The sequence below is a fragment of the Salmo salar genome, chromosome 14 (assembly GCF_965601325.2).
Source record: "Salmo salar chromosome 14, fSalSal1, whole genome shotgun sequence".
Lineage (NCBI taxonomy): Eukaryota > Metazoa > Chordata > Actinopteri > Salmoniformes > Salmonidae > Salmo > Salmo salar.
Genome location: NC_138304.1, coordinates 85,987,579 through 86,004,875, shown reverse-complemented (window position 1 = coordinate 86,004,875; position 17,297 = coordinate 85,987,579). Strand labels below are relative to the sequence as shown.

The following is a 17,297-nucleotide window of genomic DNA, read 5'->3' as shown; positions in this document are numbered from 1 at the left end:
GGTAAGGCAATGAATATGCCATAGTAGGAAAATTACAATTTAGCAATTAAAGACTGGAGTGATAGATGTGCAAGTAGAGATACTGGGGTGCAAAGGAGCAAACAAATAAATAATATGGGGATGAGGTAGTTACAGCCTTATTCTAAAATGGATACAATTGTTTTTTACCTCAATCTACACACAATACCCCATAATGACAAAGCAAACAATGTTAGATAAGATTCAAGTCCGGGCTTTGGCTGGACCACTCAAGGACATTCAGAGACTTGTCCCAAAGCCACTTCTGCATTGTCTTGGCTGTGTGCTTAGGGTTGTTGTCCTGTTGGAAGGTGAACCTTCGCCCCAGTCTGAGGTCCTGAGTGCTCTGGAGGAGGTTGTCATAAAGGATCTCTAGTCCCTGCCGCTGAAAAACATCACCAGAGCATGATGCTGCCACCACCATGCTTCCCCGTAGAGATGGTGCCAGATTTCCTCCAGATGTGACGCTTGGCATTCAGGCCAAAGAGTTCCATCTTGGTTTCATCAGACCAGAGATTCTTGTTTCTTATGGTCTGATTGTCCTTTAAGTGCCTTTTGGCAAACTCCAAGCGGGCTGTCATGTGCCTTTTACTGAGGAGTGGCTTCTGTCTGGCCACACTACCATAAATGCCTGATTGGTGGAGTGCTGCAAAGATGTTTGTCCTTTTGGAAGATTCTCCCATCTCCACAGAGAAACTCAAGAGCTCTGTCAGTGACCATCAGGTTCTTGGTCACCTCCTTGACCAAGCTCTTCTCCCCTGATTGCTCAGTTTGGCTGGGCGACCAGCTCTAGGAAGAGTCTTGGTGGTTCCAAACTTCTTCCATTTAAGATTGATGGAGGCCACTGTGTTCTTGGGGACCTTCAATGCTGCAGAGGTTTGGTACCCTTTCCCAGATCTGTGCCTCAACACAATCCTGTCTCGGAGCTCTTCGGACAGTTCCTTCGACCTCATGGCTTGGTTTTTGCTCTTACATGCACTGTCAACTGTGGGAACTTATATAGACAGGTGTGTGTGTGTGCGCCTTTCCAAATAAGGTATTTCTAAAAACATGTTTTCGCTTGTTCATTATGGGGTATCATGTGTGCATTGATGAGAAATAATAATATCATCAATTTTAGAATAAGGCTGTAACGTAACAAAATGTGGAAAAAGGGAAGGGGTCTGAATACTTTCCGAATGAACTGTATGTATAAAGCCCTCCTACATAGTCTGTATGTTGCATATTAGACCTGCGGGACTGTGGACGATGACAAAGTATGCGTCCCAAATGGCACCATATTCCCTTTATAGTGCCTTCAGGAAGTATCCATACCCCTTATTCCACGTGTTGTGTTCCAGCCTGAATTCAAAATGTGTTAAATATGTTTTTGTTATCACCCATCTCCACTCAATACCAGATAATGACAAAGTGAAAACAGGTATGTTTTTGTTTCTTTTTGAAAATGTATTGACAATGAAATACAGAAATATCTAATTTACCTAAGTATTCACACCCCTGAGTCAATACATGTTAGAAACACCTTTGTCAGCGACTACAGCTGTGTAAGTCTCTAAGAGCTGGATTGTACAATATTTGCCCATCATTCTTTAAAATAATTTAGCTAGAGAAACATTTTCAGGTCTTGCCATAGATTTTCAAGCATATTTAAGTAAGAACTGTAACTCGGCCACTGTCTTCTTGGTAAGCAACTCCAGTGTGGATGTGGCCTTGCGTTTTAGGTTATTGTCCTGCTGAAAGGTGAATTAATCTCCCAATGTCTGGTGGAAAGCAAACTGAACCACGTTTTCTTCTAGGATTGGCGTCATGGTGGAATCCCTGAGCGGTTTCCTTCCTCTCCGGAAACTTAGTTAGGAAGGACGCCTGTATCATTCTAGTGACTGATTGAATTGATACACCATCCAAAGTGTAATTAATAACTTCACCATGCTCAAAGGGATATTCAGTGTCTGCTTTTTTTTAACCCATCTACCATTAAGTGCCCTTCTTTGCGAGGCATTTGAAAATCTCCCTGGTCTTTGTTGTTAAATCTGTGTTTGAAATTCACTGCTTGACTGAAGGACCTTAACAGATAATTGTATGTGTGGGGTACAGAGATGAGGTAGTCATTCAGAAATCATGTTAAACGCTATTATTGCACACAGAGTCCATGCAACTTATTATGTGACTTGTTATGCAAATGTTTACTCCTGAACTTATTTAGGCTTGCCATTAATAAGCGGTTGAATATTTATTGACACAAGATATTTTAGATTTATTTTTTATACATTTGTAAAAATAAATTGTAAACAATTCTGCTTTGTCATTATGAAGCATTGTGTGTAGGCCAGTCAATTTAATCCATTTACAATTTGGGCTGTAACACAACACAATGCGGAAAAGGTCAAGGGTGTGAATACATTTGTACAAAGACACACACTATAAAAGGTCTAATCGAAATAGATGGATGGATACACAGGCATGTGAGTTGTGTTGTGATGTAGCCTAGGTTGTGCTTGATCTTATCGATACATTGATCCTCATGGAATCCCTTCAGTTTCTTAAAGGTAATAAGAATTACATTATCACTCTGCGTTAATTTGTTTAGTTCATTTTCCGCTAACATGTATCATGCATATTCTGTGGAATTGAGGCATTTTATGAGCTCTCAACACTGTGTCCCAATTCGTACCTTACTCCCTATAGTGCACTAATTTGGAAAAGGGCCCATAGGGCTCTTGTCAAAAGTAGTGCACTAAATTGGGAATAGGGTGCTATTTGGGACATTACCTATGTGTGTACTAGCCCTAAGAGCTGTTCTCATAATGATGGTTTTTGTAATACTCTGGTGTTCTCCCTTTACTATGTAAGAATGTCTGGTTCTTATTATAATAAAAAACCTCTCCATACCACAACAGTGTAGGAAGCATCCCCAGGATCATTAGTTCTTTTCTACATTGCCTATAGTGTGGATAATAATCAGCCTCTTACTTCTGGTTTGTTTCTCTGTGCTGAAAACCAACAGGTATCCTTCCTATCTTGTGTTGCAGATAAAATCGAAGAAGCACAGAATGAACTGAAAGATACCAAAGCTGGCGCACAGAAAGGTATGATTTCTAATCGATGAGTAACGATCAAAGGGAATTAATGGAATGCTTTCACTTTCAACATATGCTAGTTAGCTAAGTGTATGTTGTGAGGGAATTTATTTTCCTGTCCATACTTACAGTAACCCAGTGATTTGTAAAGAACATACTGTGCCATTTTACGTACTGATGCAACTGCTGGTGTTCTGTGGCAAATGCTGGGAGTGTCTTTTTTGAGCTCATCATAGGAAAAAGTATTGGTCCTTTGTGCGCTGTGTCAGTGGAGTCCAGTCATTACATTATGTAGTTTACATTTTTAAAGCAGGAAAAACTGCCTGGATATTTTCCGTCTGCGTTTCCTCAGGCAGTCATTGGTTGCGTCAGAAATGGCACCCTATTCTCTATATAGTACACTACTTTTGACCAGAACCCTATGGGCCCTGGTCTAATGTAGCGCACTACATTGGTGAGTATGATGCAATTTCTGACAGTCAGTGTAATGAAAAAGCTTTGCCTTGATGCTACACAAGTATGCCTGGTCGCTACACAATACATTTTGTCCTCTGATGTTAATGATAACTTGAGGTAGCCTATGTCAACCCTATGATAATACTGATGTAAACAGCACATCATTCAATGTACCGTACATCAGTCAACTCAAAACGTTCTTGTTTTTTGTATGATACATGCAAGGAACATTTTAATTGGTCAATCACAGAAGCTCATGAGGTGGAATAAGGCGAAGGCTTTGTTTATAAAAAGGGGTTATGCTAACTGTAAAAAAAGAGCTGTACAGAGGGGTATCCTACAACGCAAGCTAGATCTACTCAGTGTTTTCTAACGCTAACCAGATTCAGTTAGCTTGACATTCCAGCTCAGTGGATTCAGAAAGTATTCAGACCCCTTGACTTTTACCACATTTTGTTACGTTACAGCCTAAAATTGATTAAATTGTCGTCCCCCCCCTCAAGCTACACACAATACCCCATAATAACAAAGCAAAACCAGGTTTTTAGAAATGTATGACGAATAAACAGAAATACCTTATTACATAAGCATTCAGACCCTTTGCTATGAGACTCGAAATTGAGCTCAGGTGCTTCCTGTTTCCATTGAGCATCCTTGAGATGTTTCTGCAACTTGATTGGAGTCCACCTGTGGTAAATTTAAAATGATTGGACATGATTTGGAAAGGCACGCACACCTGTCTATATAAGGTCCCATAGTTGACAGTGCATGTCAGATCAAAAACCAAGCCATGAGGTCAAAAGAATTGTCCGTAGAGCTCCGAGACAGGATTGTGTCGGCACAGATGTGGGGATTGAAGGTCCCCAAGGACACAGTGGCCTCTATCATTCTTAAATGGAAGAAGTTTGGAACCACCAAGACTCTTCCTACAGCTGGCCGCTGGCCAAACTGTGCAATCGGAGGAGAAGGGCCTTGGTCAGGGAGGTGACCAAGAACCCAACGGTCACTCTGACAGAGGTCCAGAGTTCCTCTGTGAAAATGGTGGAACCTTCCAGAAGGACAACCATCTCTGCAGCACTCCACCAATCAGGCCAGACGGAAGCCACTCCTCAGTAAAAGGCACATGACAGCCCGCTTGGCACCTAAAAGACTCTCAGACAATTAGAAACAAGATTCTCTGGTCTGATAAAACCAAAGTTGAACTCTTTGGCCTGAATGCCAAGCGTCACGTCTGGAGGGAACCTAGCACCATCCCTACTGTGAAGCATGGTGGTGGCAGCATCATGCTGTGGCAATGTTTTTCAGTGGCAGGGACTGGGAGACTAGTCAGGATCAAGGAAAAGATGAAAGGAGCAAAGTAAAGAGGTCCTTGATGAAAACCTACTCCAGTGCTGCGAACCTCACGCTGTGGCGAAGGTTCACCTTCCAACAGGACAACAACCCTAAACTCACAGCCAAGAAACGCAGTAGTGGCTTCGGGGCAAGTCTCTGAATGTCCTTGAGTGGCCCAGCCAGAGCCCGGACTTGAACCCGATCAAACATCTCTGGAGAGACCTGAAAAATAGCTGTGCAGCGACACTCTCCATCCAACCTGATAATGCTTGAGAGGATCTGTAGAGAATGGGAGAAACTTCCCAAATACAGTTGTGCAAAGTAGAGGTCGACCGATTAATCGGAATGGCCGATTTAATTAGGGCCGATTTCAAGTTTTCATAATCTGTAATCGGTATTTTTGGCTGCCGATTTTTGTAATAAAAAAAAAATAATGTAACTGGTCAAGTCAGATTAAGAACACATTTTTATTTTCAATGACGGCCTAGGAACGGGGGGTAACTGCCTTGTTCAGGGGGGATTCGTTTTTGCAACCTTCTGGTTACTAGTCCAACGCTCTAACCACCTGCCTTACATTGCACTCCACGAGGAGCCTGCATGGCAGGCTGACTACCTGTTACGCGAGGGCAGCAAGAAGCCAAGGTAAGTTGCTAACTAGCATTAAACTTATCTTTATAAAAAACTATCAATCTTAACATAATCACTAGTTAACTACACATGGTTGATGATATTACTAGTTTATCTAACGTGTCCTGCGTTGCATATAATCAATGCGGTGCCTGTTAATTTCTCATCGAATCACAGCCTACTTCTCTAAACGGGTGATGATTTAACAAGCGCATTTGAGAAAAAAAACACTGTCGTTGCACCAATGTACCTAACCATAAACATCAATGCCTTTCTTTAAAATCAATACACAAGTATATATTTTTAAACCTGCATATTTAGTTAATATTGCCTGCTAACATGAAATTGTGTCACTGCTCTTGCGTTCATTGCCTGGCTCGTTGCGAACTAATTTGCCAGAATTTTACGTAATTATGACATACCATTGAAGGTTGTGCAATGTAACAGGAATATTTAGACTTAGGGATGCCACCCGTTAGATAAAATACGGACCGGTTCCGTATTTCACTGAAAGAAAAAATGTTTTGTTTTCGAGATGATAGTTTCCGGATTCGACCATATTAATGACCTAAGGCTCGTATTTCTGAGTGTTTATTATATTATAATTAAGTCTATGATTTGACAGAGCAGTCTGACTGAGCGGTGGTAGGCAGCAGCAGGCTCGTAAGCATTCATTCAAACAGCACTTTCGTGCATTTTGCCAGCAGCTCTTCGCAATGCATTGCGCTGTTTATGTCTTCAAGCCTGTCACGTAAACGTAATAAAAATGAAAAGCTGAAATGTCTTTTGTTATGGCAAGGCTGAATAAATTCAGGAGTAAACATTTGCTTAACAAGTCACATAATAAGTTGCATGTACTCACTCTGTGTGCAATAAGTGTTTAATATGATTTTTGAATGACTGTCATCTCTGTACCCCACACATACAATTATCTGTAAGGTCCCTCAGTCGAGCAGTGAATTTCAAACACCGATTTAACCATGACCAGGGAGATTTTCCAATGCCTCGCACAGTAGGACACCTAGGAAAGGAAAAGGGGGATGCCTAGTCAGTTGAACAACTGAATGCATTCAACTGAAATGTGTCTTCCGCATTTAACCTCTGAATCAGAGGGGTGCGGGGGGCTGCCTTAATCGACATTCACGTCTTCGGCGCCCGGGGAACAGTGGGTAACTGCCTTGCTCACGGGCAGAACGACAGATTTTCCTTTTTATTTTACCTTTATTTAACTAGGCAAGTCAGTTAAGAACAAACTCTTACTTACAATGACGGCCTACTCCGGCCAAACCCGGACGATGCTGGGCCAATTGTGCGCCGCCCTATGGGGCTCCCAATCACGGCCGGATGTGATACAGCCTGGATACGAACCAGGACCTATAGTGATGTCTCTTGCACTGAGATGCAGTGCCTTAGACCGCTGCACCACTCAGGAGCCCAGTGAAGTTAGCATTGTGAAGTTATTAATTACACTTTGGATGGTGTATCAATACACCCAGTTAATACAGAGATACAGGTGTCCTTCCTAACTCAATTGCCGGAGAGGAAGGAAACCACTCATGGATTTTACCATGAGGCCAATGGTGACTTTAAAACAGTTAGAGTTTAATGGCTGTGATTGGAGACAACTGAGGATGGATCAATATTTTAATTACGCCACAATACTAACCTAATTGACAGAGTGAAAAGAAGGAAGCCTGTATAGAATAAACATTTTCCAAAACAGGCATCGTGTTTGCAACAAGGCACTAAAGTAGTACTGCAAAACAATTGGCAAAGCAATTAACTTTTTGTCCTGAGTACAGTGTTATGTTTGGGTCAAATTCAATACAGCACATTACTGAGTACCACTCCCCATATTTTCCAGCATAGTGGTGGCTGCATCATGTTATGGGTATGCTTTTATCGTTAAGGAATGGGGAGGTTCAGGATAAAAATAAAAAAAATGGAATGGTGTTAGGCAAAATCCTAGAGGGAAACCTTGTTCAGTCTACTTCCATCAGACAATGGGCGAAGTATCCACCTTTCAGCAGGACAATAACCTAAAACAAGGCCAAATCTACACTGGAGTTGCTTACCAAGAACACAGTGACTGTTCCTGAGTAGCAGAGTTACAGTTCTGACTTAAATTTACTTGAAAATCTATTGCAAGACCTGAAAATGGTTGTCTAGCAATGATCAACAACCAATTTGACAGAGCTTGAAGAATTTTGAAAAGAATAATGGGCAAATGTTGCTCAATCCAGGTGTGGAAAGCTCTTAGAAACTGAACCAGAAAGACTCACTGCCAAAGGTGATTATACAAAGTATTAACTCAGGGGTGTGAATACTTATTTAAATGAGATTTCAGTATTTAAATTTCAATAAAAAAAAATCACTTTTCCTTCTGGGGTGTTGTGTGTAAATGTGTGAGAAGAAAATATATTTAATCAATTTTGAATTCAGGCAGGAACACAACAAAATGTGGAATACTTTCTGAAGGCACTGTAGGACCAATATCTATCTACATTAGGGACTAATAGGAATCCTGACATTTTATGGGTAATGGGGGGGAAAAAATGTAAAAGCCAGGAAATCATGACAGGCATATAGGCCATGGTCAAAAGTAACATATAGGAAATAGGGTGCAATTTGGAATGCACACAGGGTAAAGCTAACCTTATGTAATGGGTCACTAAAACCACACTCTTTACCCTTTCATGCGTACGATCACATATTTGTGATCATTGTTGAGTGGTCCCTGCAGCGTACCATTGCAAATACAGTTGAAGTCGGAAGTTTACATACTTAGGTTGAAGTCATTAAAACTTGTTTTTCAACCACTCCACAAATTTCTCGTTAACAAACTATAGTTTTGGCAAGTCGGTTAGGACATCTACTTTGTGCAGGACACAAGTAATTTTTCCAACAATTGTTTACAGACAGATTTATAATTCACTGGGTCAGAAGTTTACATACACTTAGTTGACTGGGCCTTTTAACAGCTTGGAAAATTCCAGAAAATTATGTCATGCTTTAGAAACTTCTGATAGGCTAATTGACATAATTTGAGTCAATTGGAGGTGTACCTGTGGATGTATTTCAAGGCCTACCTTCAAACGCAGTGCCTCTTTGCTTGACATCATGGGAAAATCAAAAGAAATCAACTAAGACTTCAGAAAATAAATTGTAGACCTCCACAAGTCTGGTTCATCCTTGGGAGCAATTTCCAAACGCTTGAAGGTACCACGTTCATCTGTACAAACAATAGCACACAAGTATAAACACCATGGGACCACGCAGCCGTCATACCGCTCAGGAAGGAGACGCGTTCTGTCTCCTAGAGATGAACGTACTTTGGTGCGAGAAGTGCAAATCAATCCCAGAACAACAGCAAAGGACCTTGTGAACATGCTAGAGGAAACAGGTACAAAAGTATCTATATCCACAGTTAAACGAGTCCTATATTGACACTGCTCCAAAACCCCCATAAAAAAGAGACTACTTTTTGGAGAAATGTCCTCTGGTCTGATGAAACAAAAATATAACTGTTTGGCCATAATGACCATCGTTATGTTTGCAGGACAAAGGGGGAGGCTTACAAGCCGAAGAACATCATCCCAACCGTGAAGGGGGGGTGGCAGCATTATGTTGTGGGGGTGCTTTGCTGCAGGAGGGACTGGTGCACTTCACAAAATAAATGGCATCATGAGGAAGGAAAAGTATGTGGATATATTAAAGCAACATCTCAAGACATCAATCAGGAAGTTAAAGCTTGGTCAGAAATGGGTCTTCCAAATGGACAATGACCCCAAACATACTTCCAAAGTTGTGGCAAAATGGCTTAAGGACAACAAAGTCAAGGTATTGGAGTGGCCATCACAAAGCCCTGACCTCAATCCCATAGAAAATTTGTTGGCAGAACTGAAAAAGCGTGTGTGAGCAAGGAGGCCTACAAACCTGACTCTGTTACACCAGCTCTGTCAGGAGGAATGGGCCAAAATTCACCCACCTTATTGTGGGAAGCTTGTGGAAGGCTACCCGAAAAGTTTGACCCAAGTTAAACAACTTAAAAGCAATGCTACCAAATACTAAGTGAGTGTATGTAAACTTGTGACCCACTGGGAATGTGATGAAAGAAATAAAAGCTGAAATAAATCACTCTACTATTATTCTGACATTTCACATTCTTAAAATAAAGTGGTGATCCTAACTGACCTAAGACATGGACTTTTTACTAGGATTAAATGTAATCAATTGTGAAAAATTGAGTTTAAATGTGTTTGGCTAAGGTGTATGTAAACTTCCGACTTCAACTGTATTTTTCAACTTCATATTCATTATCTCCAGCACCATCCCAACATCAATTTATGTGAAAATGGAACGTTTCTACAGTATGTTTTATAGTAAAAAAAGATAGACAATAAGTGATTCCAATGACATCATCAACCAATTAGTAAGTATTAGGCAATGCCTACTCATAGTTGGTTAAAATCACACAATGCACACTGATGATGTCATCGGAAACACTTGTCTTTTTTCCCACAAAACATAGACGTGCCATTTTCCCATATGTTGATGTTAGGGTGGTGCTGGGGATGATGAATATGAAGTTGAAAAATAGTGACATTTTAATAAACATCTCTTTCAAGGCCTGGTTTAGGAGTTATGGGACAGCCCTCTATGGGTCTATCTGGTTTAAACAGTAGAAGCTGTATTTGGTTGGGTAACTGACTGCACACCCACAGGATAAAAGCTGCAATTTCACTGAATTGTGTGGTAATGTAGTAATGAAATACACCTGTTGTTTCCCGTTACTGTATTTGGTGTTATGTAATTATCTGGCACAATAATAATTAGCACTGGTTCTCTCCAGGATTAAGTGCAATCAGGGATTGACTTCGTTACTCGACATGTTTGCATATACTCTAATACACATGCACTACCTATTTAATGTATGCATATGCAATGTATATACAATAACATTGCATTAAGGTACACATTTATAGGGAACAGTTTGCTTTTTATTAATCTATCCTCAACTTCATTATGAAAGGGAAAATGTTAAGGGATGGTTTGAAAAGGAGTGGGAATGAGGAAGAGCGCGAGGGAGAGGGTGGGTTTTATTCATACTGTAATGATGTGTGGGCCTCAGTGGCTTCAGACGCACAGCTAGCGCTGCTGAGGAGAACTTCCAGAGCCTAAAACAAGAAGCCTCATCCATGAGAATGAGCTGTCGGAGACAAAAGGCAGTGAGTGGTAAAGGTTGGCTGGTGTTGGTGTTGGAGGATGGAGGTTTTACAGACCAAATGACAGACATAGACAAGTGATTTGCTGCTACCGTTAAAATTCTTGATGCACAGGTAGAGTACAGCCTTTTATCTTTGGTAGAAAGACCGATGGTTAATGCAACTGGTGATGCATTTTATTTTGTAAAATACCCTAATTGATTATCATGCTCTGAATATTTTGTGCAAGATAAAAAATAAACTAGGAATATGCCTGCGTACAGAATTGTTTGGATGAAATTGACAGAAACATTTGAGAGGACATTGAGGAGTGTTGCATAACAAACTTCACTTCCAATTAATCAACAAAACAGATGCTTGGTAGCACAGTTTGCAGGGTGGTTTCTTCTAACACAGGCCAAACCATATTTTTATCTGGTTGGTGAATTCTTGGTGAATCATATCTATTCTTATCAGTGAAGATCCTCATAGCATATCGGATCATTTTCATTTAGCATTTTGCAGAAACTATCAACTGCAGCTCAGTCGGTAGAGCATGGCGCTTGCAACGCAAAGGGTCATGCGTTTGATTCCGGCTGGGACCACCCATACGTAAAATGAGTGCACGCATGACTCAAAGTTGCTTTGGATAAAAATGTCTGCTAAATAGCATGTTGTTGTTGTTATTGTATATTATATAATATTATTTCATTATACATGCTAATTTCTCTTTTGTTTGCTTTACAGGGATCAATGAGGGTGGTCGAAGAAGTGCAGATAACATAAAGGCATTGAAGAGGAAAAAGGTTGTGTCAGAAAACCAGCTAAAGAAAATACCCAAATCTCCTGTGAAGAAGTCCTTGCAGTCCAAGACCTCCGTGGCAACACTCCAAGCTACCTCGTCCAAGGAAGCCGCACCCTCTTGCTCCTACCCCAACAGCCCTTCTCAAAACCCTGCCAGCTCACCAAGCCAGAACCGAGATACGGAGTATGTCCAGCCTAATTCTGAATCCTCTGAGGGAGTGACATCCTCCATTGACAATGATAGGCTAAAGCAGAGGGAGACGTCCTTCTCAAATCCACAGTCTCTCGATCCCATCAGTGGTAAAGAGGAATCTGTCTCTGGTGTTGGGGAGTCTCAGCAGCTCAAGGACAGTAAGAGTGGCGAAACAAGCTGTGAAGGTGCCTCTCCTTACCATGCTAGCGCTCCCCTTGAAGTCTTGCTTAAGGCTATGGAACCAGACTTCAGCTCCTTGTCAGAAAAAAAAAAATCCTTTCCAGCCACAGCCGTTGAAAAACCTAGCCGAACTCTTTCTGCTCAGTCTAATAGTGGAGTAAATGCTATGCCAGCTATACATTTTGGACTCCAAACTCAGCCTGCGCATATGCAGAATGACTTTGTAAATAAACAAGAGACCTACACAATGCAGTCCTCTACCCAGGCTGTTCCCTTGCAGACTTTGCAGCATGCTAAACAGCATTTCAGCAACTGTGGGGAAAAGTCTGGCTTGCAGATGAGCTTCAGTACTGGCTCCTCCGATACCCTAACTCATTCACCTGTTCCCTCAGGCTCCAATTTCTTGCCTCAGAGCCAGCCACCGGTGGTGCACACATGCCAGTCCCTATCGGCTAGTGTCCCTAGCACCATTCAAGTCCCTGTTACACCTGGTTACAACCCAGTCCAGATGGCCACGGTTGTGAACTTTGGGCTTGAACAGATGTGTAGCATCTCAGCAAAGGACCAGAAGCCTAAGAAGCAGGGGAAGTATGTGTGTGAATACTGCAGTCGGGCATGTGCAAAGCCCAGTGTGTTACTCAAGCACATCAGGTCTCACACAGGAGAGCGGCCCTACCCGTGTGTTACTTGTGGCTTCTCATTCAAAACTAAGAGCAATTTGTACAAGCATAAGAAATCCCATGCTCACGCAATAAAACTGGGGCTTGTGGCGCGTTCCGACTCTGGAAGTGGGTCCCTCTCCGTGGAGTCTGACAAAGCACTTGGAACACATTCAGATGTGGAGGAAAGTGGGGACAGCGATGAGGAAAGTAGCACAGCAGACCTGGACCCTGACTCGTCACAAAGCAGTGTTGCAGCGTTCTCTGAGAGCAGTTTGCAGAGTGCAGGCACAACACAAGGCAATCATGGGGATGCAGGGGACCCATCAGCTGTTTTCCCCCTGAGTCAGAGGGGCTATGAGTCCAAAGGGACAGCTGGCCTCCCAAAAGTGGTCGTCTATCCTGTCAATGTCTCCCCTCAGCGGGCGGACAGTCCAAGAGTCACAGACTCCAACCCTGAGCAGGCTACTGCCCAGCGGCAAAAGGACTTCCAAACGGCACATCTGAGATCCAGCATCACCGTCCTGTCATCCTTGAAAGAGGTGGATTGCACAAGCCCCCTACAGGATGCAGGAAGTGAGGACGAGGATCAGCAGTGCAGGACTCCACCAGGAGGCGGACATGGTCAGCTTCAGAGGCAGCAAGCCACAGACTTTTCTCAGCAGCAGCAGGGCAAGTGTCTGCTTAGTCCCCGCAGTTTAGGCAGCACAGACTCTGGTTACTTCTCACGTTCTGAAAGTGCAGACCAGGCCATGAGTCCCCCGAGTCCCTTTGTCAAAATAACCCCACCAACAGACATGGATGTCACCAAAAATGCACTTCATAATCTCCCTGCAGTGGTTGCCACTGCCATGCATGTGGCTTCTGTGGAGAAGCCCCGTGTTGTGCAAGGACAAATGCGTCCTCCGTTAGAAACAAAAGCACTCTCTCTCGAGGAACGAATCTCAAAGTTAATATCGGACAATGAGGCAGTGGTTGACGACAAACAGTTGGACAGTGTCAAACCAAGAAGGACTTCTCTTTCTAGGAGAGGTAGCATAGACTCCCCCAAATCGTATATATTTAAAGACTCTTTTCAGTTTGACCTTAAACCAATGGCGAGAAGGTCAAGTTCCAGCTCAGACATACCCAAGTCCCCCTTCACCCCCACAGAAAAATCTAAGCCAGTATTTCTTCTATCTGTACCCAATCAGTATACACCAATGGACTGTTTACCAATAACAAGAAGTAATTCTATGCCCACAACTCCAGGGCACTCGGGTCTCCCACCAAACATTGTCCAGCAACCCCACCCACTACGGATCTGTCAGTCTTTTGATGACAAAATGAGTTCCTTAAACGATGATGTGTTTTCATCTGCCCCCTCTACCCCAAATTCAGCAATACATTCTCGTACTCTTGTACGGCAAGTAGCAGTGGAGGATTTCTCCACAAGTGAGGGCCTTACCTCAGTCCGTTCCATGGACGAAGGTTACCATGGGTCTAGCATCTCCACTGAGTTAATGCAAAGAAGCAGGTCTTTTGAGCATGCACAAGACCGAAACCGAAAGCCTCTGCAGAGCAAAGGCACAATGTATGAATGTGAGACCTGTCGCAATCGGTACCGAAAACTAGAAAACTTTGAAAATCACAAGAAATTCTATTGTTCAGAGCTCCATGGTCCGAAAAACAAGCCGGTATCTGTCAGAGAGACTGAGCAGGATGTTTTTCAACATGTCATGCAGCAGCCGTTAGTCCCCAGAACCGTTATTTCAGGTATAATGGACCAACAGCAATCAATTAGAAAAAGAAGGAAAATGAAGAGTGTTGGTGACGATGATGACCAATCACCAACTGACACCAATCCCCCATGCTCTGTCAGTTTTGATTCTTGCCAACTATCAACAGCCAGTTCAGGTCGGCCATTTTCTCAGCACTCTATCATGGTTGATCTACAGCCTAAAAGCAACCCACCGCAAATAAGTCAAAATCAGCTAGTAGCAAGAGGTACAGATGCATCAGAATCAAGACTGTCACCAATCAGAGAAACCCAGGTTAACACCACTGGTAAAGAGAGAGGCGACCTACAGAGGCAAGGCAGTGGTACATCAGTTATCAGACACACCAACTCTTTAAGCAAGCCCAATTCCTTTGAGACCTCTGAATCTATTGACAGGGCCTCTCCTGTTGATTTAATGTACAAAGATGGCCATAGCACAGGAAAAACTAAGGCCGACGCTACTGCCAATCTTTCATTAGAGAGCTACCATGAAAAGATGTCCATTCCTAAATGTGCCGACCAGGGGAAACAAGGGATGGAAAACCGTGTCGACAGCACATTAGCAGCAGTGGCTGAGAGCTGTGCTGCTGTCCAACAGTCTCGTCTGGTTCGCCAAAATAACATTCCTGAAATCCTGGTCACAGAGGAACCCGATCGGGAGCATGACAGTCAGAGCACTGAGCAAGGTGAAAAGGTTGCAGATACATTCAACTGGCCCCAGAGGAGCGAGAGCCTGTCCAAACTACCGACAGAAAAGCTTCCACCCAAGAAAAAGAGAATTCGTCTGGCTCAGATGGAGCACTCCTCTGGAGAATCGAGCTTCGAGTCTTCACTGTCTCGTAGCCTCAGCAGGGACAGTAGCCTCTCAAGATGCTCCAGTATCTCAGCCTCCTTCGACCGGGAAGAGCCATCCAGGTCAGAGAGCCCCTCCAGAGGAGAATTTGTCAACAAAATATCTGAGCCTCAAGGGCTACCAATAGCCTTCAACACCCTGGGGGTCCCTGGTATGATAAGACGTGCTGCCTCAGAACAGATCAGTTGCACTCAACCCTCAGTGGAGATCTTGTGCGACTATCGCAGCAAGTCCTTTGACTTTGGCAGTGTGTCTCCCAGCAGGTCTCTGCCACCCAACAGGTCAATGTCACCAATGGAACTGCCAACGAGTGCTCAAGCCTTCCCGTCTGTACAGGTACCTCTCATTGAAAGGCGAAGGGGGCCCTTGGTACGCCAGATGTCTTTAAAGATTGGGCCAGAGAGTCAGCAACATGTTGGGAGGCATGCCATACCTCTCCAGAGGCTCCCCACTGTATTCTCTACATCTCAGCAGAGGCCTCAACAGACTGCCAACAAGCCTCCCCTTGCCCAACCCTTTATTGTGCATTCTGGAGAAACTCTCCCTCAGAAGAATGAAAGAATGGTGCAAAGCATTAACTTGGGCAGCCAAGGTCAACTGCCTCAAGTTCATGGCCTTCCACACCCTTGGCACCTAACGTCGAGGGTTCAGACATGCCAAAATATACAGCAATCTGTGGTTCATGTCGTGGTCGGCCAAGAAGATGCCCAGAACAAATCTGCTGACTCTCAAGACAAGAAAAGCTTTGTGCCCAAATACCAACTGCAGTGTCCTGCTCTGAGACCAAGCCAAACATACTCTCTCTCTACAACACAGGGTACTCAGACAACTTTGCCAGTCTTAGCAATACCTATTGCCAATCAGATGCAAAGTATTTCGAAGTCTTCAGATGTTCTCCACAATGTCTCTGTGGCACAACCGTGTTTTCAGATTGTAGGCAATAAGACACAATCAATAGTCTTGCCTGTAAGCCTACAAAATGACCCACCTTCTCAAAACCTACCAGGTGCTCTCCAATTGCCACAGATACTGATAACTCATGAGCAGATGCACCCTTCCCTCTCTGTGTCCAGTAACCTGTATGTTGTAGATACTGACACAAAGACTGTACCAGAAATGAACAAGGACAGGCCTCCAGCATCTACTGGCCTTCAAGTAAAACACGGTTTAGTTTCCAATACCCAGAACCATATTGGTGAAATTCAAAGAGCTCCCTCCCTGGGGTCCTTACACTGCACCCAGAAAATGGCAGCTGTGACCCTTTGCCCACAACAAGAGCCCATTGCCTCAAGCAAGAGAATGCTCTCCCCTGCCAACAGCTTGGATATCGCCATGGAAAAACATCAGAAGCGAGCAAAGGATGAACATGGTGCCGCATGCCTCACTGATGGCAGGTCAGTCAACTACCTGAACTCCAAGATGGCGGAGGTAACTAGGCAACGGAAGCTTATGCTAGTCCGGCAGGTGTGTACCACTGAACCAGTGGATAGTCCCATTGAAACTGAGGCCCCGCCAGTAGGTGAAAAGGACGCCCAGACTCCTAAGAACTGCAAGACTATGACACCTGAAAGCACCGGAAAGGATGAACCATCTTCTGTAGTTCCCCAGGAACAACCACGCTCTGCATTAAACACCGCTCCAGGGAGTCATGTCTCCTCCTCTGTGCCAGCTAACGCCTCCCTGAAGCCTCAAGACAAGAGCGAGGAAGAGAGATGGTCTCCTGCCAAGTCTCCCATTAGGCCCTCGACTTTCCATGGACAGGTGAAATTGGCCTCATCTGTATCTGTCGTCAACACACGAGACAGCCATCGCCTGTCTTTCCCCAGCCTGAAAACTGCCACCACCTTTACTTGGTGTTACCTGATGAAGAGGAGGCCTCTGCATGTTCCCCAGACGGACCAGAAGGTTTCGGCCTACTCCACCTGGGCGGTGAGCCCCAGCAACCCCAACCCACTGGGCCTGCCCACCAAAGTGGTGATGTCTCTCTTTGACTCCAAGCAGAACTCCAAGAAAATACACTACACAGAAGCCATAACGACAAGTATGAAATCCGACATCTTGGCCTATTCAAGCAAGCTAAAAGACGTCATGCCTAAGGTAAGAACCAAACATAATTTGTCAAACGTTAATTTCAT

At 43.6% G+C, this 17,297-nt stretch overlaps 1 protein-coding gene across 2 annotated transcripts in view; it reads left to right on the top strand.

Moving 5' to 3' along the window:
* The window catches only part of hivep1 (HIVEP zinc finger 1), an 88,768-nt gene that overhangs the window by 55,288 nt on the left and 16,183 nt on the right, over positions 1–17,297 (top strand). For both annotated transcript variants that reach the window (XM_014142585.3, XM_014142584.3), the window contains 2 exons: positions 3,048–3,104; positions 11,462–17,259. In XM_014142585.3, the coding sequence (XP_013998060.2) occupies positions 3,048–3,104; positions 11,462–17,259 (5,855 nt within the window). The remainder of the gene's footprint in view (positions 1–3,047; positions 3,105–11,461; positions 17,260–17,297) is intronic.